Source organism: Gopherus evgoodei, chromosome 17 (assembly GCF_007399415.2).
Source record: "Gopherus evgoodei ecotype Sinaloan lineage chromosome 17, rGopEvg1_v1.p, whole genome shotgun sequence".
NCBI lineage: Eukaryota > Metazoa > Chordata > Testudines > Testudinidae > Gopherus > Gopherus evgoodei.
In genome coordinates, this window is record NC_044338.1 from 17,276,456 (window position 1) to 17,303,278 (window position 26,823).

A 26,823-nucleotide genomic window follows, 5' to 3' on the forward strand; every position below is an offset into this window, starting at 1 on the left:
ACAAAGAAGGATGCTCAGAACTTTATGAAATCTGGCCCATTCAAGGTGTCTCAAGTTGGCCACACAAAATCAGGTCACTTTTTTTTTTAAGTAGTCCATTGATCCCAAAATAAATGTGAAATTATCCAAAAAAAACCAATTCAGATAAAAATAAGCACTCAGTATAAAGTCTTCAGTAAATCTAAAATGAAAGAGCCAAGGAGGAAATAAGAAAGGAAACAATAAAATAGAACTGAATACAATTAATGGAGAAGTTCACACTGTTAAATGACTTTGAATACTATTCGGCTTCTATATATAAAAGACTGGTGAAATGCTGTTCTAGCAAGAAAAAGAGCAGAAATCTTTCAGATCAGTGAAAAGCTTCTCCACCTTTTGTTTAAAGTGCTTTGAGATTGACTGCTGAAAAATGCTGTGTATGTGCTAAGTATTAATAAACGGTAGTTGGGGAAAGGTCCAACTTCACATACTTTGTAAGGGAAACAAAAGTGAAAAATTCCTTGTGATTTTTTTAGGAAGGAGAGGGTGAATTTGAGGGGGTGATGGCAAACTAAGGAAGGGAGATAGTTTTTTGGGGTGACCTAGAAAGTGGGGGAAATGAGTTTTGTACCCTTTTTTGGTACGTATTTACCCTGAAAAAAAATATTTTTGGCTGCTTCTCTTTACTTGAAAGCATAGGAATATCAGGAATTCCTTGTTATACTGGAGATCTTTAACAAAAACTCTTCCAAGAGTTTGTTCAGATGTTGACTCATAGGTTGACCCATAGGTTTTGTTTGTGATTCCCATGAAATGGAGGCTTTCTGTTTTTGTTTTGCTGCCTTGTCCACTCCCAAATGAAACCTACCCCATCAAGCCCTCTATCAAAGAAGACAAAGTTGTTTTACATATTTAATTTGTAAACATTTGTACCTATGGATAAAGCTAACTCCTGCAGAGGTGTAACTAACTCTGCAGGTTTCAGAGTAGCAGCCGTGTTAGTCTGTATCCACAAAAAGAACAGGAGTACTTGTGGCACCTTAGAGACTAAGACATTTATTTAAGCATAAGCTTTCATGGGCTACAGCCCACTTCATCGGATGCGTAGACTGGAAGATACAGCAAGAAGATATTTACACATACAGAGAACATGAAAAGGTGGAAGTAGCCATACCAACTGTAAGAGGCTAATCATTTGAGATGAGCTATTATCAGCAGGAGTATCCTCACACCTTCTACGGGTCATCTCGATTATCACTTCAAAATTTTTTTTTTCTCCTGCTGCTGATAGCTCATCTCAATTGGCTGGCCTCTTACAGTTGGTGTGGCTACTTCCACCTTTTCATGTTCTCTATATGTATAAATATCTTCTTGCTGTATGTTCCAGTCTATGCATCTGATGAAGTGGGCTGTAGCCCACGAAAGCTTATGCTTAAATAAATGTGTTAGTCTCTAAGGTGCCACAAGTACTCCTGTTCTTTTAACTGTGTAGGATTGTGCCTTTGGATTTTAGATTTCTTTTTTTTTTCTGCCTGTAGGAGCTTGCCACAGTTACTGGGCTATGCTGTGTCTCAACCCCTCAATCTCTCTCAATGTACCTTGACTCAGGTCTTAGGCCTTGGGCTGTCACTTCTCTTGGGATGGAATCCCATGGATTTCCCACTTTCATTCCAGGGCCTGGGTTGCAGTCCACTCCTGTACTGACCAGATTACCTCAGCAGGTCTGATTTACATTCAGTGCCTGCAGTTTTCTGTTCCTTCCAGGAGCAATGATGGTGGTAACCGGTGACCAGATAGCCAGAAAAAAGCAAAGTATTATTTATTTAGATTTTCAGAGAAAACATCTTAAAACAGACCATACGCCCATCGAGCTTACCAGGTGCGAAACTGTCTCCCACATGGTGAAACCTGGTAAGCCTAACCTTTCTATAGACTTCTCTGAAGAGCCTCTCTTTGTGTCAGCTTGTCTCCTGAGAGAACCCAAGACAACTGGCCTTGCTCCCCTCTGCTGTTGAGATGCGCTGTTACACTGTTTACTGTCCTTTTGATTTCTAGTTCCCAGCCTGGAAAAACAGCTGTGTCACTTCGGATTGGAGCCTGGAAGTTCGCCATTGTTTTGTGATCCCCCCACCCCTCCTAAGTGTCTGCTCGGAAAAGTTTCTCTGAGAAACCATTGTGCTGTTTTCTTGTGTGTTCGTTCCAAGCCCCTCTAAGCTGGATCAATGCATTTCCACAGGAATATACAGTCACTTCCCCTTACTGACCAGATCCCATAAAGTGTCATCGAAATGTGCACCTCACTATTCTAATATTATTACATGGCATTTCCAAGCTGTCGCAGAGTTTATGGCAGCTCAGTTTCTGTCTGCTGGCAGTGAGGGAATGTATGTTTGTTTGTTTGTTGTTTGTTAAAAAAACTGCTTAAGCTTTATTTTATTAATGCTCATGTGGGTTTTATTTTTTCCAAAACCAGTTACTATTTAAATGCAGATTTTTAGCTTTTTTTTTCCAGGAAGGGGATTTAGTGGGAAATTCTTTCCACTGTGTTGGTTCAGCAGAGAACAGAACTCTCCTTTTCATTTTCTCAATGAATATGATCTAGGATGTTGCAGTGGGTTTTGAAAACCGTCCCCCCCCCCCACTCCCGACACACACACACACACACATCTATGCCAGAGCAGTTGTTGGAAAAGGGGATAAATTACCCCGCTGGTCAGGATTATGGCTTTCCAGAGAAGGAAAAATAAAAACTCAGGCCATACAAGTTTCTGCAGCTGGCTGCTAATGATTCCAGGGCTGGCTCTGTTCGCTTCCCTGTGTGTACGGGGGGGGGGGGGGTAGGCTGGGATCTTGGAATGCGCTTGGGCAGGCCTGGCTGACAGCAACCTCTGACTGGAAAGGGGATTCCCTTGATCTGGTATGAAAGGAAACCCCAGGCTTGTGGGTCTGTTACTGCAGTGCTAGGAAACCAAGGGCTAGTTTTACGTCAGGCAGTTGCTTCTGCCACTGCTGGAGAGCTGCAACTGTGCAAACACAAGGGAGGAATGGAAAGAAAGGGGGAGGAGAAGTAAAACAAACAGTGGAGAGGCTCCACCTTGAAGAAAGTGCGTATCAGCCGACCTATCTTCCTATTCTAGCCTGACCTGCCAGAAAGCCACATTCACTTAGGGGCTAGGCTCAAAGCTTGAAGCCTGGAGCTTTTTATTGACCTTAAACTGCTTGGCTTGATATGAAAATTGAGCTTGTAAGAATTGTTGTCTGCTGAGGTAGTTCATTTCCGTTCTCTGCTCACCCCGACTTAACCCATTCATTGCCCTATGGACTCTTCTGTTTTATTAAAAAAAAAACCAAAAAAAAAAAACCAACAAACCCAAACCAGTTCAACTGACACTAAGGCTTTGAACATATGTTTTATGGCTGGCCCCTTTTCTTAAAGGTGATCACCTCTTTTTGTGGGGGCGAAGGGGAGGAGGAGACTTTTTATGATGTATAAAAAAAGATGTGTGAGGTTCCTTCTCCTCAAATTGGGTTGGCAGTTTCTTTTCCCCCTGCCTGTGTGCTTTTGTTTTACTTGTTTGCTTGTTTGACCTTGTTATTGCTTGTTTTTCTGGAGGGCTGCTTAGAGGATCTAGACAAGGGATAGGCAACCTATGGCACGCGTGCCGAAGGCGGCACATAAGCTGATTTTCAGTGGCACTCACACTACCCGGGTTCTGGGCACCGGTCGGGGGGGGGGCTCTGCATTTTAATTTAATTTTAAATGAAGCTTCTTAAACATTTTAAAAACCTTATTTACTTTACATACAAGAATAGTTTAAGCAGCAAAGAATCCTGTGGCACCTTATAGACTAACAGACGTTTTGGAGCATGAGCTTTCGTGGGTGAATACCCACTTCCTCAGATGCATCTGAGGAAGTGGGTATTCACCCACGAAAGCTCATGCTCCAAAACGTCTGTTAGTCTATAAGGTGCCACAGGATTCTTTGCTGCTTTTACAGATCCAGACTAACACGGCTACCCTCTAAGAATAGTTTAGTTATATATTATAGACTTATAGAAAGAGATCTTCTAAAAATGTTACAATGTATTACTGGCACGCCAAACCTTAAATTAGAGTGAATAAATGAAGACTTGGCACAGCACTTCTGAAAGGTTGCTGACCCCTGATCTAGACTGTCCTTCCTCAGCCCTCAAATAAAGGGGGCACTAGGATGTTTTGACTATTTTAAGAGTTTTCTCCTCATGTCTTTAGCAAGAGTTGGTGTTAAATAGATTCTGGTGGGTGTCAGTGATGAGTACAGTACCTCTCGACAGATACACAAGATGGGCCTAATCCAGTGACCATAGATGTCACTTCCACCCAGGCTTTGGGTCTGGCTCTGATTGTCACAGTGGAGTCACTGCAGTTACTATTGCTGCATTCTCCAAAATAACCATATTTATGTGACTTGTTTTCTAGATTTTATTTTGTCTATAAAGGTCCCATGTCCTGTAGACATGGGTACAATTTAAGGAAACACCTCATTAAATACAGACCAAACCTATAACCAGCCAGCCCCACGAGCCCAGTCACCGCTGGGGAAAGCAGCTGGCTGAATATATAAGCCTTGCACTATATGGCCGGCCAACTTACCAACTTCTGAGAAGTGGTGCTTGGGAGGCACATTTTAAATAAGCTGGAGCTTGGGTGGTGGTGGGGATGCCTAGCCCCTTGCCATTGTGAGTTTGGGATAGGGTTGTGGATTTCAGGTTGTTGGCTCATTATTTCCCAATTTCTTCCTAACCGCTCCCCGTCCCAGCTAGAGAAAGATATTAGATTTTATGGTGATACGGGTGAAGAGTCAGGGCTTATCTTCTCTTTGGTGGAGCTGTGCCTAGGCTCTCCAGGCTACTCAAGCCATTGGGGACCTCTTGGCATCTTCCCGGGCAATGATATTTACATCCTGGTGAGTGCACGTGATGCCAGGTTGGCAAGGGCCTGTTGCTGCAGCTGCTCTAATCTGGTTTCCTGGGAAAGACGAGAAGAGGGCAGAGTAAAATTAGCTAGTTGTTATTTGCAAAGCACTGGGTTGTCCCCACCATACTAGTACAGATTCTAACGGCCCATCAGACCACTTGGGAGGCGAGTCCCAGACTTGAGGGTCCCTCCCTGAGATCTCTCTGCTCCTAGTTCAGATGTTTAACTCTGGCAGCTGCTGGCCTGGGTGCCTCAGCTGGGATGGGACATGAGGGGAGAGACTGTTTCTCAGGTACCTGTGAAATAAATCATATTGGGCCATAGAGGTCAAGACCAATAATTTTACTTGCACTTAGAAGCAAAATGGTATCCAGGGGGATGATGGTGCACAAATTAGTGGAAGAAGGAAGTGTGGGTAGCTTCAGTGAGATTTCCGGAATCTGTGTTTGAGTTCTTAGCTTCATCGTGTTTTCAGTGACGAGTGATTATATTAGAGGGTCATTTTCTAACCAGTCTAGCCCATGTTTTATTTCCCTTTTCTCCACAGTTCACAGAAACTGTGGGATCAAGATGCTATGAAAAGTTCAAATGTTGTATTTCTAGATGTTCAGGTTTCTGCGTGCAACATGGCCAGTTATTTGGCAGAAACTCATGTTGGCTTGTGGGCAGATCAAACATGAAATCTGACCTTTGTTTTCCCTCGAAAATTTATTGCTAATGTGAAAAATACTGGACTAAATAGTGCTGGCTACAGTCAGGTATAGCGCAGAGGCTTTTTATCTGTACAGCTATGTTATTGTACCTCATTTATGACCTGCAACTCTGCTTTTCCTCTCCTGGACCTTACCAGTGCTGGGCTGGAGAGTGATGGAATAGTCTCCAAAGGGAAATCATGGCAGCCCTGCCACTTTTTTAAGGCATTTATAGCTGGACTAGGCCCAGCAGTGGAGAATAAGTTGCAGAGTTGTCTCATGCTATCACCTGTTTTAGTGCAGAAGGGAAACTTGTTTTCCAACTGCAGACTGTGCTCTGCTGAGGAATGAAACTGCCTGAATATTGCTAAAAAATAATTGGAGTTAATTTTTTCCTGCCTTTTTACAAATCTGGATACTAGGCAAAGATTTGCAGCAAAGATTTCCAGTTCTGCAGCACTGTGGGGAAAAACCATGCATTGTCAAGGGACTATAGGGGAGGAAAGGAGTAGCCAACCTGTATTGTATGTTTGTAATGGATCATGTAGCTAAAATATTGGAAGGATGGTCTTGTTGTTAAGGAACTGGACTGGGTTTAGAAAACCTGGATTAAATCCCCAACTATGCTGCAAACTCCATGGGCATGTCACTTAATCAGTTTGGGGTGAGTAATTGGTTTTGATTTTCTTTGTAACATTGAGGTAAGAAAGTTCTGAGGGTTTTCTTTTAATTCATACCTTAATACAGGGTTTATATTTGGTTCATACTTGGAAGGAACTCAGGACAGGAAGGAAAGCTACTATCCCTGAAACATCAAGTAAATGTGTGTGTCTTCCTTGGCTACCACAGAGCACAACCACGAATTTCTGGTCATTGGGCTATTCGTAGTTGTAGTATAAACATAGCATTTAGAGGCAGTAACTGAGATTAAGGCCCCGTTGTACGGGGGCATTGCACACACACAGAGTAAAAGATGGTCCCTGCCCTGGATAGCTTACCGTCTATAAAGACAAGACAAATGGTGGGAGGAAGTTAATATTATCCCCATTTTACTGACAGGCAATAGAGGCACATATTCAGTGACTTTCCCAAGGTGACACAGGAAGTTGTTGTAGGAAGAGAGCCTGAGACATAAGTCCTTGTATTAGAGGCCTGGTATGAGGCAGGATCTGCTTACAGATTCTGGCAAGAATGGGGCTGATATTGCAGAAATACACATTCCTAAGAAGTGCTACTTACAGAGTACTTACACAAACACATCCCAATGTCAAGTGATTCTACAACATCCCGATATCAAGGATGGTACAACAATATTCCCTAAGGATAACAGGAACACACTGACCCCTCCTAAAAAAAAAATAAAAAAAATGAGGTCAGGATGACAGTACGTAATAGAGATGTTTTCATCGAACCAACGTGTATAAGGTGATGGGTGATAACTAGCTATGTCAGAGAGCAGTAAGGAACTATGTCAGAGGGGCAGTACTATTTTGTTTATATTGGGGTATAAAGATATATCCCAAAGGGAGTATTTTTGTCTGGCCTAGGGAGGAACAGAAAGTCCCACTGTTCACTGAGCTGGTCCATTGTTACGGACATACCTTCATTAGTGGTCCGGTAGAGTCTGAGGAATTGTAGTACTGTGCTTCATTGACAATAAACATGTCTGGTTGCCTTCCTCCTGTAACGAAGCTGCCTCTGGTGGGACACAACCGAGAGTATCAATTCAGGACAAATTGCTTAGAGCAGGGCAGTTACAGCCCAAGGCTGGGTTTCCTTTACTATTAAGGCACCAAACCAGTCAAACAGAAAGGACTTCTGGTTAGCCAGTGGGGTGAGACCGAAGTCTTACAAGCAATTCCCTCAGACACTCCAATTTTCCAGTATCACCATCAGCATCACTCTTTATGGGATGAATGGTTATGAAAACCAATACCCAGGTAAAAGAAAAATGGTTCTCTTGATCCCAAAGGACCAAGCCCCAGACCCAGGTCAATATACAAGTCAGATCTTACCCACAAATCATGCTGTTGCCAATCCTTTAGAATATACAATCTAAAGGTGTATTCATAAAAAGAAAGAAATACAGAGCAGAGCTAGAATTTGTTAAAGCAATCAGTTACATACAGCAGTGGCAAAGTTCTTGATTCAGGCTTGTAGCAGTGATGGAATAAACTGCAGGTTCAAATCAAGTCTCTGGAACATCCACAGCTTGGATGGGTCATTCAGTCCTTTGTTCAGAGCTTCAGTTTTCAGCAAGGTTCCTCCAGAGGTAAGAAGCAGGATTGAAGATATAATGGAGATGATGCAGCTGCCTTTTATAGTCCTTTTGCCATGTGGTTTGTGCTTCCTTTCTTCTTACTGTGGAAAATCGGAGCAGCAAGATAGAATTTGGTAGTCATATGGGCAAGTCACATGTCCATGCATGACTCAGTTCTTGACAGGTAGAGCAGCCATTGCTCACATGCTGCTTTGGACATTCCCAGGAAGACTCCTCTTATGGGGATTGGCGTCTCCCAAGGTCCATTGTCAGTTAAGTGTTTCTTGACTGGGCACTTCATCTGAAGAGTCCCTTCTCAATAATCTGGCCAAATGCTTCACTGGTGCTACTTAGAATCAAACACATTGAGATACAAGTACATAGCCAATATTCATCACTTCAAATACAAAAATGATACACACATACAGACAGCATAATCATAACCAGCAAATTACAACCTTTTAGTAGACACCTTACTAGACCACCTCTGTACAAGATTTGGTGCCGCTATAGGACCTCAGTTGCAACAATGATCTGTACGGTCACAATAACGTCACAGCTCCCTTAACAGATCTTGTGGGCATTGAGTGGGTTTGCTCGAGATGTGCCGAGCCAGCTGTCTACTCAGGGCTGGAGTGGCACACAGGGGGAACACACATATGCGGCCAAACATCTAGTAACATTTAACCACACTGGTAACCCCGACCGCTGATCTGGTAAGTAAGCAACCTGTCCTCTGTAGGAATCACAATCTATCATGACAATAAACCACAAGCTAGGCAGAGTCCGAAATTGAACCGAGTTCTCCTGAGTCCTGGTCAGATGCTTTAATCACAAGACCATCCTTCCTTGGATTTGTGGCAGGAGTCAAAGGCCATTTGGTTTGGGTCCAGTTTGGGATAACTAGCATCCTTCTTATCTCTGGGGTTGGGGAGAGGGTATAGTCTTTTTTCGTGGTTCAGGTTCTGTAGTTTCCACACTGAAGTGTTGCTCTTTTAAGTCTTCAGAAAGCTCCACACCCCGTCCCTCTCAGATTTGGGATGGCACTTCAGATTCTTAAACCTTGGGACCAGTGCTGTAGCTATCTTTAGAAATCTCATATTGGTATCTTCTTTGCGTTTTGTCAAATCTATAGTGAAAACGTTCTTAAAACGAAGAACATGAGCTGGATCATCATCTGAGGCTGCAATAGCATGAAATATATTTCAGAATGCGGGTAATACACAATGCAGAAGACATACAATACTCCCTCAAGGATTCAGTCACAAATTTAATTAACGCATTATTTTTTTTAATGAGCATCATCAGCATGTCCTCTGGAATGGTGGCTGAAGCACGAAGGGGCATACGAATGTTTAACATATCTTGGCCCATAAATACCTTGCAGTGCCACCTACACAATGCCATATAAACTCCTATTCTCACTTTCCGGTGACGTAAATAAGAAGCCGGTAGCATTGTCTCCTGTAAATGAAAACAAATTTGTCTTAGTGATTGGCTGAACAAGAAGTAGGACTGAATGGACTTGTAGGCTCTAAAGTTTTACATTGTTTTGTTTTCCAGTGCAGTTATGTAACAAAAAAAAAAATCAACATTTGTAAGTTGCACTTTCACGATAAAGAGATTGCATTACGGTATTGAATGAGGTGAATTTAAAAATACTATTTTATCTTTTTTACAGTGCAAATATTTGTAATAAAAATAATAATATAAAGTGAGCACTGTATACTTTGAATTCTGTGTTGAAATTGAAATCAATATATTTGAAAATGTGGAAAAACATCCAGAATATTTAGTACATTTCAATTGGTATTCTGTTGTTCAACAGTGTGATTTAAAACCGCGATTAATCATGATTAATTTTAAAAATTGTGATTACTTTTTTGAGTTAATTGCGTGAGTTAACTGGGATTAATCGACAGCCCTAGTAAAAACTGATGCCCTGAAGCTGTGTATCAGCACATGCTATTGAAAGAGAAACTCTTTTTACCTTTTAGAGTGTTGAGCTTCATCCTGAGAGTATAATGGGGCTTGCATGCAAGTGTGGAAGGCTGAGTGGTGCTGAGATAGCAGGAATGCTCTGGGTGTGGCTGAGGGTCAGTTGAGTGGTTGGGGTAGTAGGAAGGGATGTGCGACACCGACACATGCTGATTCTAGTTCTCAGGGTTATGAGTTCCTCCCTGTAATGAGTACTGGAAACGAAATGGGGGAAGGGAGATACTAAATGGCTGGTTTGTTTGGCATCTTTCTCATTTGGAAGTTGTGGGGCTGAAAATCTTGTAGGTGAAACAACTATTCTCTCCCTCTGGAGGACAAACATTCTTCAAAAGGAAGCCTAGGGGCATTAAAATCCTTGTTCTGGAAAGGTTTGCCAGCTTCACTACCTAGAACCTGCTGCTGCTGTGAAGTTGGCACCTAGCTAGCCCCTATGATACACCCACCTCACAGGGTCAGGTGCTCAAAGAGCTGCATTTTGCAGTGCTTCAGGCTCAAACCATCTCTCGCCTTTGTCTGGGCAAGGGAATAATCTCTCTACTTGCTGTGCTGGGACCCAGAGTGTTTCATACCATATTGGCAGAGTGAGTGTTATTGTTAGAGATTGTAAGGGATCAGATGGGGACAATGTCATATTTTTCACTGATGTTCAGGAGACCTGGTGTGGTTTCAAGTTTCCTGTTCCTTGAGCTAATGGAGATAGGGTTATCTTGCAGGAGAAGGAACAAGTGATCCATTCAATTAATTACCAACCACTGCCAGTGGGGTTGGGAGTGGCTCAGTGGGAAGATCATGGCTGCTACCATAGTGGAGAGGGAAGTATTGGGGCAGTATTGGCATCTGGTAAATTAAATACTAAACTTTGGGGAGGCAGCGTGGCCCAGTGAATTGGGCACTAAAGTGAAACTCAGCAGACCTGGGTTCTACTTGTGTGTCTGCCACTGACCTGCTTTGTGGGACCTTGGCAAGTGACATCCTCCCTCTCTGCCTCGGTTTCCCCACCTGTAAAATAGAGATGATCATTCTCACCTTTTGTAAATTTCTCTGAGCTCAGTTTGGTTCTACCCCTATTGCTGTTCTAAATATTACCTTGAATAAATGCTTCTTCAAAGGCACAATAAGTCCTGGACACCAGCTATGATTGATCTCAAGCTGGTGATGTCAGTTTGGGGAGGATCAGAGTTCAAGCCCCAGGTGTGCACAAAAAAGAAGTTATAAAACAGTAAAATTTTGAAGCTGTGATTTTTGGAAGGGGATTGTATATTTGGGAACTCCTTCCTTAAACAATTTTGAAGACAATTTGAGTAAGCTTGTGTGTTATAGAGCAGTTAGAAAAATCATCTGTTAAATTATAAGCAAGTCTTAACCTTAACTATAGCAAACCTTCTGCTCTGTTACAATCTTGAGATTGTCTAATGGACGGTGACCTCCCTTCCATTCACCATCATGTAACATCTCTGTGGCAACTACAGAAATTGCTTAAGTAGAAAAGTAATATTAGGAAAGTATTTGTTGTTTTTAGCTGTCCCTCTTAATGAAATTAGGCAGGTGAAAAAAGGAGGAGCCAGCTGCTTGTGGACCAACCAGCTTTCCCCAATAAAAATACTCTGCAGATCACTGGTGGTCCAGGGACCAAGGTTTGAGAACTATTACTCTAATTCTGGTATAGTTCTATTCCTAATGCTGTATATTTTGGTGCACTATGCAGAAGTTAAAGGATACATTCAAGTAGAACAAATACAAATCAATAAACCCCAACCTCCCGCTAAAGTGAGCGAGCTACTAACACTCGTGGTTTAGTAATTGGACCATAGTTTACGCTGTACGTTGGCGTTTTACTATGTAGTGTATATTCTTGAGTCATCAGATGATGGTGTATGTCTTTGGGAGGGGGACTTAACTGGTGATTGTGGGTTTACAATGTGGACTGAGGATGTATGTGGTGTATCAGTGTTGTATATACCCCTAGAGCAATGGATGGACAAATTTTAAATAACTTTAAATGATATCTTCTTTGTGTTTTGTCTTATTTAACACTGCTGGAGTTTGTAGTTGCTCTTGAATGGTCACCTCCCCAGACGCTTATCTTTTCTCATGTGAAATATTTATGTGCTTTGCATATGTTCATTGTACAGTATTTAGTTAACTTTTCCTTTAATGCAAGCAAGTTTGCTGTTGCGGTTTGTAATTTCTTTGCTGAATGTAGGTAGCTTGGGTTTCCAAGCTACAAGCCCTAGTCTTGGGGTCTGCTTACCAGTGAGTAGCAAACAAAACAAGCTTCCTTTTATGCAACCAACTTCATCTTGGACTGCTTCCCCTCCCTCCCCCAGCCCTGCCCTGCAGAAATGCATGGGAGAGAAACCTACACGCAGAGATGAAGGCATCTGATAGGGTGTCAGCATTTCCTGTGTGAATTGAATCTCCATCCCATTCTGTTACACTTCTGCTTTGTGACTACCCGTGTTTACTGTACAAGGGCTTTCTCGTTAAATGGCTAAGTTGATGCTGTGGTATCCCTTATCTCTTTCTGTCTCTGGTGTGCAATAACAAACGTGATTCTTGCTGCTGCTTCTGAGAGGCCCTGTAAGCCTTTCTCCCCTCCCTACTCAAATTGCAGCTCAGGAACAGGCGTTTTCCACTTATGACCCTGCAGAAGTGAATCAGCTGTAAGGTGCAGAATGTACTCCTGTCTGCCCTGCCAGCCTACTTGGTTAAAAGGAAAGTGCAGAGAAAAGCATTTGTATGGGTCTCCCCTGGAGTTCTCAACCTGGGTACAGCTCACAGAGTGAGCCAATAGCAGGTGGAGTTGCATGGCTGGGAGCGCCTATTTATCAAACATTCCCAGCAAGTGGCAGAGTCCTGAAATATGCAGGGTGGTTCCCCAAATGAACTCTCCAGGAGAAGAATCAAAGATTTTTCCACTCTGAAGCCAACCTTGCAGCTTTCTGTGTTGTTCCTGGTGACAACACGATATTCAAGAGACCTGAGAGTGTAGATGTTCCACTGGAGAAAATGTTACAGGGAACAATCCTGCGCTGGCCCTGGGGAAGGACTGCTGATCTAGTGTTCTTTCCCATCTGGTGCCACTGAGCCTAATTCTCTTTTCAGATCAATGTAACTCAAGAGTAACTCCACTGAAGATATCAGAGCTTCAGCAGTGTAAAATGTGTGGGTGTGACACAGACAAAAAAAAACAACACATTAGAATGACATTAAAGGTGAGAGTAATTTAGGATGGGGTGGGAGGAGCATTTTATAGGAGTATTACGGTTGTCCCCAATCCGAGCATTATAAACCAAGGAAATTCAAAATTAAAGTTTCACTTAAGACACCCAAACATGGTAAGAGATATACAGTTAAGGCACTCAGATGACCTTAACTCTGCCTTGCAGTAGTAATACAAATGCTATTGTGGTGTGTTTGATCCCAGATTAATTTAAAGCAATTTTTAAAGATAGGCTAGGTTTTTTGTTTGTTTGTTTGTTTGTTTTTTGGTATATCGTCCCTCCCAAATAGCATCACTATAGGGCACTAGTCTGTGTAACTTGAGTGAAACTACAGGAGGTGATAAATAGTGGAACTCCTCTATGTCTTCAAGTTGGATATTCTCTAAACAAGTGATCAGCCGAACTTGCTTTTAAAACAAACCGGCAAAGGGTTTTAAAGCCAATGAAATCCATCAAAAGCTTTCTCAAGCGCACAGAGTGAAAAGCTGCCAATCTGACATTGTGTGAACTGTCACCTCAGCTTGAAACACAGCAGATTATCTTTTGTGATGAGTTTTTGAGCCTAAGTATGGGTTGAAATTTAGTTGGTTAAAATAACAATTTATGTTTCATGGCTTCTTGACGAACAAAAGTGTCCCAAAATGGTGCTGTCTGGTTTTCTGTTCTGTGTCATGTATAGGTGCCGTATCCTGGCTGATGATAGTCTGGGGATTCTTGTTCTTTTAATTGACCTCCTGTTTTTTGGTTGTTTTTTTTCCCACTTTGATGTTGGCAGAATCTAGAAAATGAGGCATGTATCATTTAGTGCAATATAAAAGGAACTGATTCAACCACGCCCTTCCCCTTTCAAAAACTGAAAACCTTACAAAATGAGAAATATGGCCTAAGGAAAGCTAGCAGATAGATAAGCACCATTGTGGCAGCTGATGAACATCTGTGCTCACATACCTTGGCGAGAGGGAACAATTTGGGGGGGGGGCAGGGTAGCTCAGTGGTTTGAGCATTGGCCTGCTAAACCCAGGGTTGTGAGTCCTTGAGGGGGCCATTTCGGAATTGGTTCTGCTTGAGCAGAGGGTTGGACTAGATGATCTCTTGAGGTCCCTTCCAACCCTAATAATCTATGAATCTATGAATGTCGAGCCAGTAAAGTACTTGTCTTTCACACTGTACACTGTTCCTACAACACAGTGATTTGACTTGAATGCTACAGGTACTCCAAGCCAAGGTCAGGTCCCTTCTTATTGCCCCACTACTGGTTTCTTTAAGGTTGGGTGAGTAACTGGAAGATGATGGACTTCATCATCTTCCTTCTGGTTGTGGTGGTGGTCTTCTTTTTTTTATATGAATTTAATGTGGTGAAAGGTACCAAACCAACAGCTACCCTCTCAGTAGTCCACAGAGCGGGAACACTGGCAGGGCAGTATATCTGTATGGTCCCCATGTGAGCTATACAGTGGCATTTGATTTTGACTTTACCTTTGACGAAGTTGGGGCGGGGGGTGTGAGAATCTGAGAGCAGGTCTGTGAAGCGAATGCAGTGGGATAGAGAAGAAAGGCATTGTGGGGTTACTACTTTATAGGCCTTTGTGGGGACAATCTTGATATGTTCCTTGTTTCACCTTGTGACAGCAGAAATACCTCCCATAAGGGAAAGATAATTGATTCTTAAGGACATTCCTAAGAAGGGGTGGGGGAGAGTGACTTCTTGGAATAATTTTGTCTAAGGGAGACAATGTGGTTTAGTGGACAGAGCACTGAACCAAGACTTGAAGACCTGGGTCCTATTCCTGGCTCTGTTACTGACTTGTTGGGGGGCCTTGAGCAAGTCACTTCCCCTCTCTGTGCTTCCCCATTCTGTAAAATGGGACTAGTGATACTTTATCCAGTGCTTTTGAGATCTATGGATGAAAACTGCTGTATGAGAGCTAAGGAGTATAGTGCCACGGGGTCCTGGCACGGGACTGGGGCCCCTAGGTGCTACTGCAGTACATGTGATTTAAGAAAAAAACCCAAGTAGACTTTGTTTAGAGAGGTAAAGCAAAGCAGGACCCCCTAGATTGGAACTTTTTCAACCTGCTGATATACGTTTGTTTCTTGTGCCAGTGCTGCTGTTCTTCCCCATGCCACAGAGCTTCTAATCAGAACCTTTGCCTCGGTGTGTATCACCAGCTGGAATTCCAGGCCATGTTGACCACATGTGGCTTTGCATTCAGTCTCCTTCTCGTCACCTGAGTGTTGTGCCCTTACTCCTTTCCGTTGCCAGCCTGAGGGTGCCCATCCCACAAAGGCAGTTTATTTGAGTTGGCAAAGGACTGAACTATTAATATTAGTCAATCGTAGCAGTATTCTGAGTGCCAGCTCCAAATCCGCCCAGGATAACCAGTCTCTTTAGATGCTCTCAGAGTAGATCGTGTCAATATTTTGCAGCTCAGCTAATGCACCAGTTATTGCATGCGTGGTGGGAGGGTGGGTAGTGGAGAAATCCAAAGTGACAGGTAAGTGGCAAATCTTTAGTAATCCCTCTGGGTATCCACAGTAATTATGGGGAACATGAGGATACTCTGTTGGTACTCATGTGGCTGCTCAATAGTCAGAATGCCATTTTAACCTAGTGTAACTGGACATGCAATTCTGTGAGGCCCTGCAGGATTCCAAAACACAGACATGTAAGAGAACCCGTTTGGGGAAGCTCAGCATATCAGCTCTGGTCACCTTTACTGTGGTCTCCTGGCATGGTTTATGCAATAAACTTCTACAATATTAAAATTCCACATTTCCTGCAAGGGAGTGTCTTTGTTTTACAGGCTGTCAATGCTATTTTATGAGATTCCCTCTCTAGAGCAGGTGAAATATGAAGACTCCAGGATGGTAGCTGCTATACAGCTGAATGAAATGACTTGCAAGAGATCATTACAACCACTCTCATTAGGAAAGAAATTGTGCCCGGCGCTGTAAAAAATTACTCACCTCTTCGTTCTTGGTTTTGAAATCGGTCTGTAATTTGTTAGCTCTGCTAACTGAAGCTTTTTATTATCTTTTTAAACTGGATGGCAGCATGTGTCCCTTCTATGTGTGTGAGAAGAGAAGGTGGCAAAACAGTTTATCCTGCCCTGACAAACACTTATAAAGGAAAAACCTGCATGGTCAGCACTATGACGAAGCAGAGGCAAAGATAAGTCTATTCTTATTCTGTAGGGCAGTTTGGAAAATTGAAAGGGCACAGTCTGGGTGACTAATGGTGATTTAAGTTTTTAGATTGTGAGAAGCAGTCTGATTTATACCTTATAATTTCTTCCCTCAGTATGATGATGGTAGATTATGGGCCTAGGAGACCCAGTCACAGATCAGAATCCATTTACACTGGCTGCTGTACAAAGAGAACAAAATTTTCCAGCAAAATGATTTTTCAACAGAAAATGTAGTTTCTGCAAAATCCTTGATTTTTCCATTGGAAAATTTTAAAAATTAACATGAAATATTTCATTTTGGATCAGTTTGGCCTGAATCTCAATATTTTGGTTTGTTAAACTGACCCAAAAGGTTTTGTTTAGAGTCCAGTCAGTAGGGAGCAGCATTTCTCAAAGTGTGACATTGCCTCATGGAAGGTGTCCTTTTGGATGTTTCATGTCCTGTTGTTCCCTGTGGGACAAGCTCTGTGGCTGGACTGTATCTCCCACGATGTACCATGCATTCACCTCTCTGATAGCTATGTATGTAAGAAGGGGTTCTTCAGATATGTTAGCAACAAGAAGAAAGTCAAGGAAAGTATGGGCCCCTTGCCGAATGAGGGAGGCAACCTAGTGACAGAGGATATGAAGAAAGCTAATGTACTCAATGCTTTTTTTTTGCCTCTGTCTTCACAAATAAGGTCAGCTCCCAGACTGCTGCACTGGGCAGCACAGCATGGGGAGAAGGTGACCAGCCCTCTGTGGAGAAAGAAGTGGTCTGGGACTATTTAGAAAAACTGGATGAGCACAAGTCCATGGGGCCAGATGCGCTGCATCCAAGGGTGCTAAAGGAATTGGCGGATGTGATGGCAGAGCCATTGGCCATTATCTTTGTAAACTCATGGCGATCCGGGGACTTCCCAGATGACTGGGAAAAGGCTACTGTAGTGCCCATCTTTAAAAAAGAGAAGAAGGAGAATCCGGGGAACTACAGGCCAGTCAGCGTCACCTCAGTCTCTGGAAAAATCATGGAGCAGGTCCTCAAGGAATCACTTCGGAAACACTTAGAGGAGAGGAAAGTGATCAGGAACAGTCAACATGGATTCACCAAGGGCAAGTCATGCCTGACTAACCTAATTGCCTTCCATGAGGAGATAACTGGGTCTGTGGACGAGGGGAAATCAGTGGATTTGTTATTCCTTGGCTTTAGCAAAGCTTTTGACACGGTCTCCCACAGTATTCTTGCCAGCAAGTTAAAGAAGTATCGGCTGGATGATTGGACTATAAGGTGGATAGAAAGCTGACTAGATCATTGGGCTCTACGGGTAATGATCAATGGCTTCATGTCTAGTTGGCAGCCAGTTTCAAGTGGAGTGCCCCAAGGGTCGGTCCTGGGGCCGGTTTTGTTCAATATCTTCATTAATGATCTGGAGTATGGCGTGGACTGCACTCTCAGCAAGTTTGCAGATGACACTGAACTTGGAGGAGTGGTAGATATGCTGGAGGGTAGGGATAGGATACAGAGGGACCTAGACAAATTAGAGGATTGGGCCAAAAGAAACCTGATGAGGTTCAACAAGAACAAGTGCAGAGTCCTGCACTTAGGACGGAAGAATCCCCTTCACTGTTATAGACTAGGGACCGAATGGCTAGGAAGCAGTTCTGCAGAAAAGGATCAGGGGATTACAGTGGATGAGAAGCTGGATATGAGTCAACAGGGTGCCCTTGTTGCCAAGAAGGCTAACGGCATTTTGGACTGTATAAGTAGGGGCATTGTCAGCAGATCGAGGGATGTGATCATTTCCCTCTATTCGACATTGGTGAGGCCTCATCTGGAGTACTGTGTCCAGTTTTGGGCCCCACACTACAAGAAGGGTGTGGAAAAATGGGAAAGAGTCTAGCAGAGGGCAACAAAAATGATTAGGGGGCTGGAACACATGACTTGTGAGGAGAGGCTGAGAGAACTGGGATTGTTTAGTCTGCAGAAGAGAAGAATGAAGGGGGATTTGATAGCTGCTTTCTTGAAAGGGGGTTTCAGAGAGGATGGATCTAGGCTGTTCTCAGTGGTACCCGATGACAGAACAAGGAGTAATGGTCTCAAGTTGCAGTGGGGAAGGTTTAGGTTGGATATTAGGAAAAGCTTTTTCACTCAGAGAGTGGTGAAGCACTGGAATGGGTTACCTAGGGAGGTGGTGGAATCTCCTTCCTTAGAGGTTTTTAAGGTCAGGCTTGACAAAGCCCTGGCTGGGATGATTTAGTTGGGAATTGGTCCTGCTTTGAGCAGGGGGTTGGACTAGATGACCTCCTGAGGTCCCTTCCAACCCTGATATTCTATGATTCTACAATGGGTCATGGGAGTCAATAACTACAGTGCATCATGGAATGTGCATTGAAGCCTGACCCCTAGGAGACCATGGGGCATGAAGCATTCAGAACTAGAGCTCCCATGAGGCAGTGCAGCTCTATACAGAAATGCAGTTTAATGTTGACCTGCCTCCGAATGAAACGTTCTGTTTTGCAAATACAGAAACTTTTTGTTTTGATCAGAGATGTTCAAAACAAAACATTTTGATATTCCCATATTGAAATTTTTGACAACTTCTTGTTCTATAGAAAACTTCAATATTTTGGCCTTTCATCATGGTTTAGGATGAGGAGGGGGCTCAAAATTTCTGAATTTTCCACAGGACAGAAATTACAGGTTAGCACTACCTGGGCAGCTAGAAAATTGGGCTCGTTTTGTTTGCTAGGACCCATTTTGAAGGCAATAATTGAAAAATGTGAGAGCTGATTCTCTGAAGTTTTTCTCCCTCTTTTCCCCCAAATTAGGTTTCTTTTGGCCACAACGTACAGAAGCTCTGGTGGCTTCTGTGACTCAGCAACACCTACACTGCCTTAAATTCATAGCCATGAAATTCTAGTGTAGTCCTTTGGAATGTAGCCTCTGGTTTCGTTCAATCCCTCTGTTTTCCTGTGCAAGCTTCATTGTGCTGAAGAAGAACTGTGCTAATCACTTGTTGCATCCATTGAATGCTCATGTGGCCGTGCAGCTACGGGGTAGTGGTCAGAGGAGTGGATGAGCCTCGGCAACTTTTCTTATTCTTGCTGTTGATTTCAGTGGGAGCCAGGTGCCCTCCACTCTTTGACCTGAGTGGCAGCTAAAGGCTGGGAGAGGGGACAGGCAGTAATTATTTAATGACAAGAAGGTGTGGAGAGTCAAGAAGTTAGATTCATAACTGTTAAAACACACATTGTCAACACCACATGTCAAAATATACAAAGTAAATATCCCTAAATCAAACTCTAATTTCTCAGGCAACATTTTTCTTGTTTTGCGTATCTGTTAATTTTGATGGCTAGTGATGAAAATATTTTTTTCATTGGTTTGCGCGTGTGTGTGGTGAAACGAATGTTTGCAGACATTTACTGATAAAAATCTGATCCCTCCATGCCTAAGTGTAACTATTTAAAGGGGATGAAGTTAGGTTTGGAAACTCATCACAATAAAAAAAGTCTCTGCCTCTGTTACTAGTAAGACCTCATGCTATTAATTGAAAAGTTGAACAAGTTTAATTTTTTTTTTGTCATTTATTCTTTGCATTTCTTTGAATGAAAATAGCCAATGGAAAATAGATGAGTTGGTTTCACTTCCTGGTTCTCATTCACCAGCTCTGTGCTGTTGCTGCTGTATGAGGAGATAGAGTTCATAATCTAGGTTTGAGTCACCTTTTACTTTATGCAAACCCAGCCTTAATTTGCAGTTAGAGTAATTCAAGCACATTTGACTGAAATCAGTCCTGGTGAAACTCCATTGAACTTACACTAGAGACAAATTTGGTCCATTAATTGGTATCAGTGAGCACCAGGGCTTGGAAGGAAAGCTTGTGTTTGCTATCAGTTACCTATTTCAGTGCTTCACTATTAACAAAAACATCAGGCTGAAGACTAGGGTTGTCTCTCTCAAGGCCCATTGAATGGAGATGTGACTCAATCCCTTAATCTGCTTTGGAAATTTCAATCAAAGTAATTGGTATTTAATTACATGGACCTCTGATTTTTATTTTGGTGAGTGATCAGTTTAGTACTAAAAGTGGCAGGAAGAGCCTATTGCTCAGGGAGTTTATAGGGCATTGGAATGGGAATCCAGAGATCTGCCTTCTATTCCCAATTGCCACTTAGCTGCTGTGGCCGCCGGCAAGGCACTTCTATCTGTGCGTCTGTTTTGCTTCTTACTGTTTGTCTGTTTTATCTATTTAGATTATAAGATCTTCAAGGCTGGGATTGTTTGCACTATGTGTACATAGAAGGCCTAGCACAATGAGATCCCAAGCTTGATAGTGGTGCCCAAGCACTACCATACTATAGATAGATAACATTCATTATTTGCTGGCTTATGAAATCTGGATTCCGCAGGCTGAGTTCTACTTTGTGACACTGATGCAAACTGAGGAAGTCAGTGAGCCAAATCCCCGTCATCACTCCCTCAGCTTAACCTATGATATGAATCTACTGAAAAACCAACTTTTGAAAATGCAGAAAGGTTTGTTTGCTCTGAAAGACTTTGCTGGAAGAGTTTGATAAGCCCTGAAAAGTCCCATCCCTGCTCTCAAACCGCCATCAGCTAGCGACTCCACTATGCACGTTCCAGTCTTCCTCCGTACAAAAATACCTGTTACTGCAGTTTGGGGTGTGTGTTAGTGAACGTTTTCAATGCTGGTTGTTTTTGTTCATCCTATGTAAGAAAAGGGTCTGACCCTCAGGTTTATAGCTGAGCTTTCTCAAGTTCAAGGGTGTTTGGATTTGTGTTTCAGACTCCTCTCTGGTGTGGACATTACCTTGGTCCTCTCAATTCTCATCTTGCCGTGTTTATCCCCACGCCCCCTCTGTCCTTAAGTTTTATGGGGACGACTCGGAACTCAAGTGCACTGAATACTTGTACACCACAGCTAGACAGTGCGTGAGCGTGTCTGGCTTTGTCATATTACCTATCTTGCTCAGTTCTACTTGCTTCCTCCACAGAAGGAGAATTCGAAGCTTACGTGAGATGTTTTTGTTCATTCCTTTCAAAAAGATTCTTCCCTCTGAAATGTGTCTGCAGTTCTGAGTCACCGGTGCTTTGCTATGAAATGAGAATTCATTCACTGAATGCTAATGATATTTAAAAAAAAAAAAAGACAGAGCGTGAGAGAATGAACGCCTTAGCTACCGCTGAGAGAGAGTGATCCAGCCATTTGCATGAAAAATTCAATGCATCTTCCTCCTCCTCCACAGTGGAAGCACTGATACTTGTCTGGGCTGAAACTAACTATGCTTTAGTGGATCAGGTATGTACTGTGGTGACCCTCGAACGTGGAACTCTGCACCTTGGTGCATCCCTTTTCGCTTTCAGGAGCTGCCTGAAACTTTATCAGTGTGGACCCTGGTGTAGGATGGTTTCCCAGCTCCCAACCCAGGCTGAAATGTGTGCATACAATTAAATTAGAGCACCCAGTCTTACGGCCTTTTGACAGCAAGTGGCAGGATGTAGAGAAAGTGGAAGAATTGGGATGTGCCTCTTGCCCTTACCCCAGCTCACACAGTTTTCCTCTGTCCTCCGTTGGGAGCCCATCTGCTGTCTGGACCATATTCCCCTGCCTTCATCATTATTAGCTAGAAGTACTTTGTCCTGCTGGCTGTAGTATGGCAAACTACGGCAAGTGCAGGCTGTTTGGGCTCTGCCAGGCTTCTATGAAGCTCTGTCAAACGATGCAAAATCCCATAGAAACCTTCACAGTGCACTGTGGAGAGGTCTGGTACAGTGTAGCAGAAACCACTGTTATTCCTGATTCCTCTTCTCATTAAAGGGCTGTCTGCTGCATATAGAGAAAAATCTAAAGATGGATTAACCTTAGGTTGTGTTCGTTCCTCCCGGCCCCAGATGTGAAATAACAAGGAAAGTTATTGTAACCCCTTGATACCCAGAGAGAAATAAAAATGTTAAGGCTAAAATTCATTGTCTTTGGACTTCACAGAGCTAGAAGTCAGTGCTGTGTGTGCCATTGGAAAGCTGGTTTTCTGTTAGAGTAAATCCCTGAGGGAACTGGCATATGATGTGGGCAAAAGTGAGTGATAAATACATTTATAACTCAACTTTGCAGTTTATCACTTGGGTGTCACCTCAGCATTTATAAGCCTGTGTGCACCTGTGTGTGTATGAATTGAAAATCATCTGACACAGATTTCCAGAAGTAACTAGGGTTTTTGGGTGCCGGACTTGAGGTGTTTTGGAGGTGCCTGACTTCCAGAGCATGAGTGCTCAGAAATTTCTGAAAACTGGGCCCTTTTCATACGGATCAAGTAAGGCACACAAAATCACAGGCCACTTGTGAAAACCATGGTGGGTGTGTGTGTGTGTGTGTGTGTGTGTATATATACACACACACATATATGCCAAGATTCATTCTCTAATGTGTGTGCATGCATATAAATATATAAACTATAAACAAAATAATCTTCTTGTGGGTTGTGGATGGGAGTATATAATAGCAACACATAATATTGCATAGCCCTATACCTACCCCATTATTCCATCTATGTGTGGAAACATTAGACTATTAATTATGCCTGAGAGTTCTGAGGGAACTTCTTTTCCTATTGCATTATTACCATTAAATATTTTCATCCTTAGGAATATGTGAGAAGTCTCTGAAGCTTGTAGTCTATGCTGTAAATCTTCTTTATCAGGCAATTTCAGGTTAGGAGCTTTTTTTCCTTTCAGGCTTTTATTTTCACCTTGGGGCAGGTATCAGCTTTGCTTGCCATGAGTAAGATGTAAAGCTTTGTTCTGGTTGAGAGATTGGTTAGGGGCTGTGCTCCTTAGAACTGACAGATTTACCTCAGAAAGGTGGAACAGCAGGTGCCTGGTTAAAGCCGGAGAACACCCTGGATTGCCAAGGGAGCTCAGGGCATCTGTTGAATGAGTATTTGTAGGGGCCCAGAAGCGACTGATAGTAACATCAGTGACCCAACCAGTTGCAGGTATTGCAAGGTGGGGTTTAAGTGTAAAAAGAGAGGTGGGAGAAAGGGCTGATGACCAAATAAAATAGTCAAAATATATGGTTGGAAGGTACTGAGAGCAGTCTATAGCGAATACTGAGACCAGTATAACTAGTGACGTGTGCAGACTCGCGGGTGTTTATGGTTACCTTGCCCTTCCATGCCCTGTTTGTCTGCTCATCCACCTATTGTATATTGTCAAAATGCTAGGCTGTCATCTCTCTGGAACTGTCTTTGCACTACTTGTTTGTACAATGGCTATCATGATGAGGCCCTGATTTGAGACCTGAAGGTGCTACTGCAATAGAAATGATCAATAGTAAAATTGGAGGTTGTTAGCACCAACTGGAGTTTGTATATTCCAGGCATGTCAAAATACTAGTGAGATCGGTGGAGAGATAGGTGCCCATCTAAAAGAGATAGCAGGGACACTTGAACTATTTTCCCAGTAGTCTCAGCATTTCAGACCCAGAGGAATCGTATTTATTTTCAGCAGCATCCAATCCTCTGGGAACATTCCCCAGACAGATGCATCAGAACTCTTCCAAACAATGGGCTTTCTGCCTAATGTCTCCTTAAGAGAAGAATTAGGAAGAACTTCTGCAAAGGGAACCTTCCAGGGGTCCTCCTTCCAGCAGGTTGTCTCCTGGGAGGAGCAATCGACTCTGAATCTTCCAAGCATATGTTGTAAAAATATAAGGAAAAATAGCCAGCAGACGTCCTGCAGCGGGAGTAAATCCTGGTGAAGTCTGTGGCAAGTGTTCAGAGCTGTTTTTAAAAAGGAATTATATTATGGGTTAGTTCTGATTCATTCATGGTGTGTGGGCATGTGTACTGGAGAGACTTACAGGGATTTAATCAGACGCCAGCCAGCCAGCTGCATGTGGGGAGAATGGAATTCTCATTTGTATTTATTTCTCAGGAGTTCTAAAATAAGTTGAGGAAGGATGGTCTTGAAGTCAAGGCTCTGGCCTAGGATTCAGCAGATATGGTTCAATTCCTGCATCCACCACAGACTTATGTGACCTTGGGTAGGTCACATAGTCTCAAAGTGCCTCAGTTCCTCTCTTGTAAAGTCATGATAATAGTTCTGTCTCTCTCATGCATGTTGAGGATAAAATCCGTGTGCATGTGTGAGACACACCAGTGATATGCTAAAACCCAGACAGACAGACAGTGATATAAGACCAGAAGCTGGCAATGGGCCCTTGATGCTGGCAATGGGACTCCTTTCTGACAGATGGGATTTTGAAAATTGTTGGTCTAATTCTGCTCCCATTGAAGTCAATGGTAAAACTCCCACTGGAGCAGTGTTAGGCCAACCTTGAGTTCTTTTAAAAAGTCACCTTTATCTTCTCTCTTGTACTCAAAGGAGGGAAAAACACAGAGCTAGTCTGGGAAGGAAAGTATAAGTGACGGAAATAAATAAGTAAAATTAATTCCCTTCTGATCAGTTGACCTTCCTCCCCCTCCAGACAAAGGCAGACAAGCTACGTACTTTGTTAATCTCTGAAATGTTTAACCCATATAGTCTGTTAAAATATAATGCTTGTGAGAGGTATTGTAACTGACAACTCTTCTGATGTGGGGCTGTTTTCAGTGCAAGCTGGATTTCCAAATGTCTTTCAGGCCATCAAGCTTTAGGGCAAATGAGTCTATTCAGTATAATTAATAGTCTGTCAGGGAATGTGACTCTTTCTTGGATAACAGGGAGTTTTGGATAATTTAGGTTGAACTGTATGAACAAAGTGAGGGCTAAGCAGTTTAGTCTCTTGTCAGGGTTGTCAAGTTTGAAAGAAGATGTGTATTTTATTGAAATTGAGTAACCTCTGAGTAATTCCAATCCTCTGCTCTGACACCTTTGCCTTCGCCTGGCTGCACTGTAATGGGGAAATGGAGACTGGTGTTCTGTTCTTTAAAATGAATGTTAGGAAGAGCAAAGGAGAAACGCGGACACTATTGGGAAGGATTATCATGGGATACAAAAGGAAATGAATTCTAGTTTGGTCTCTAAAGTGTATAGTGTTCTCCATGCAACCAGCGTCCTGGAGGCATCCTACATCTCACCTCTCTTCCTTAAGATTTGTTAGGTTGTCTCCTGTTATGTTTGGTACATAGATGCCTTTTTTGCACTCCTTCCAAAGTTCTTGGGGCCTGAGGTGTGTGTGTACATGAGAACATGTGGTTTTCACAAAGCTTTCTAGTCTAACCACTCAAGCAGTTTGTTTCCAGTGCTAAATTCTTGTGTCTGTTTCCAAGTCAATAATATCTCTTCTTTTTCTTTTCTCTCCTACCGCGTCTGTTCCTTGGCATGTTGGTGGAAATCTGCAGAACTCCCTGCTGAAGAAGGTAGGTGGAATTATATTGACTCTGCTTTTTCTTTTTTCGACTTCCCCTTCACTCTTGGTGCATGTCGCTAGGTATTCTGGGAGGGAGCTTAGTGTCAGCCAGTCCCATGGAGACTGCTGGGCAGCTCACAAGGGACCTGATTCAGTGCCCAGGGAAAGATTTTGCAGTGGAGAGAGTTGGAGGCCTAAGAGCAACCCCAGTTACATAAAGGCAAAACTTACCTGTATGAGATTTAGGAGGGGAAAGCAAGATGACTTCACATTCTTGAGTGACGCTGTCTAGACTCATGAGCTGAAAAACTGACCTTGAAAATTGTCTCATAAAGGAATTTTTTTACTTCTTGATCCTGGTACAGCAAATTATGGTAAAAGATCATTCTATGGAAATGTTAAAAAGTAGCTCTTGCACATACAGAGCATCCTGACCTACAGGGCATCCTACGCTAGACCTGTGCATGTCTACTGTAAAAATAGTGCTTTACACTTACATAGCACCTGTCACCTGTGGTTCCCAAAGCACTTCATAAAGATTATAAGCTTATATCCATTGTGCAGGTGAGTAACTTGAGCCCCCAAGAGGTTTAAGGGACTCCCCATGTGTCACATTGTGAGTCAGACATTCAGAAATAGAATGCAGGACAGGTACAGATCTTCAAAAGTATTTAGGTGCCTCACTCTCATTGGTTTCAATGGGAGTTAGACTCTAAAATACCTTTGAGGATCTAGATTGTAGCTCCCTGCTCTGACTGCTAGACTGTTGGCTCTCAGATAAAAAGGCATCTATTGTACACTGATTTGTTGGGGATTATGAAGCAGGGTGGTGCGATCCTTTTAAGTGTAAGAAGAATGGTTGTCTTTAGCACTAACCAGCATTTATACATCCTGTAATTCGAGCATGTGCAGTTTCCAACAGTACATGAATGAAGGGAAGGGGGCTGAAGGTTAGTCTCTTTGGTTCAAAACATGCAAACAAACTTAGTTTGGAGGAGGATCCATGTCTGATGTTGATTAGATAGGTCAGATTTTGGCTGTGAAAATCCTTCATGTTGGCCCTTGAAAGGTGAGTTCTGTTACCCCAGAAGTTAGAGCAATGCATAGCTCTGCAGCGGCAGGAGGGAACTCAGTTACACTAAAAGAAAAACCTTGGGCTTTTCAAAATGTGT

At 42.8% G+C, this 26,823-nt stretch overlaps 1 protein-coding gene across 4 annotated transcripts in view; it reads left to right on the forward strand.

The window, feature by feature from the left end:
* ATP2A3 (ATPase sarcoplasmic/endoplasmic reticulum Ca2+ transporting 3) overlaps positions 1-26,823 on the forward strand; it is a 182,447-nt gene that overhangs the window by 65,523 nt on the left and 90,101 nt on the right. For all 4 annotated transcript variants that reach the window (XM_030536837.1, XM_030536838.1, XM_030536834.1 and 1 more), the window contains one exon: positions 25,644-25,661. Coding sequence is in view for 2 of the 4 variants with exons in the window: in XM_030536834.1 (XP_030392694.1) it covers positions 25,644-25,661 (18 nt within the window). In the remaining 2 variants the exon portion in view is untranslated. The remainder of the gene's footprint in view (positions 1-25,643; positions 25,662-26,823) is intronic.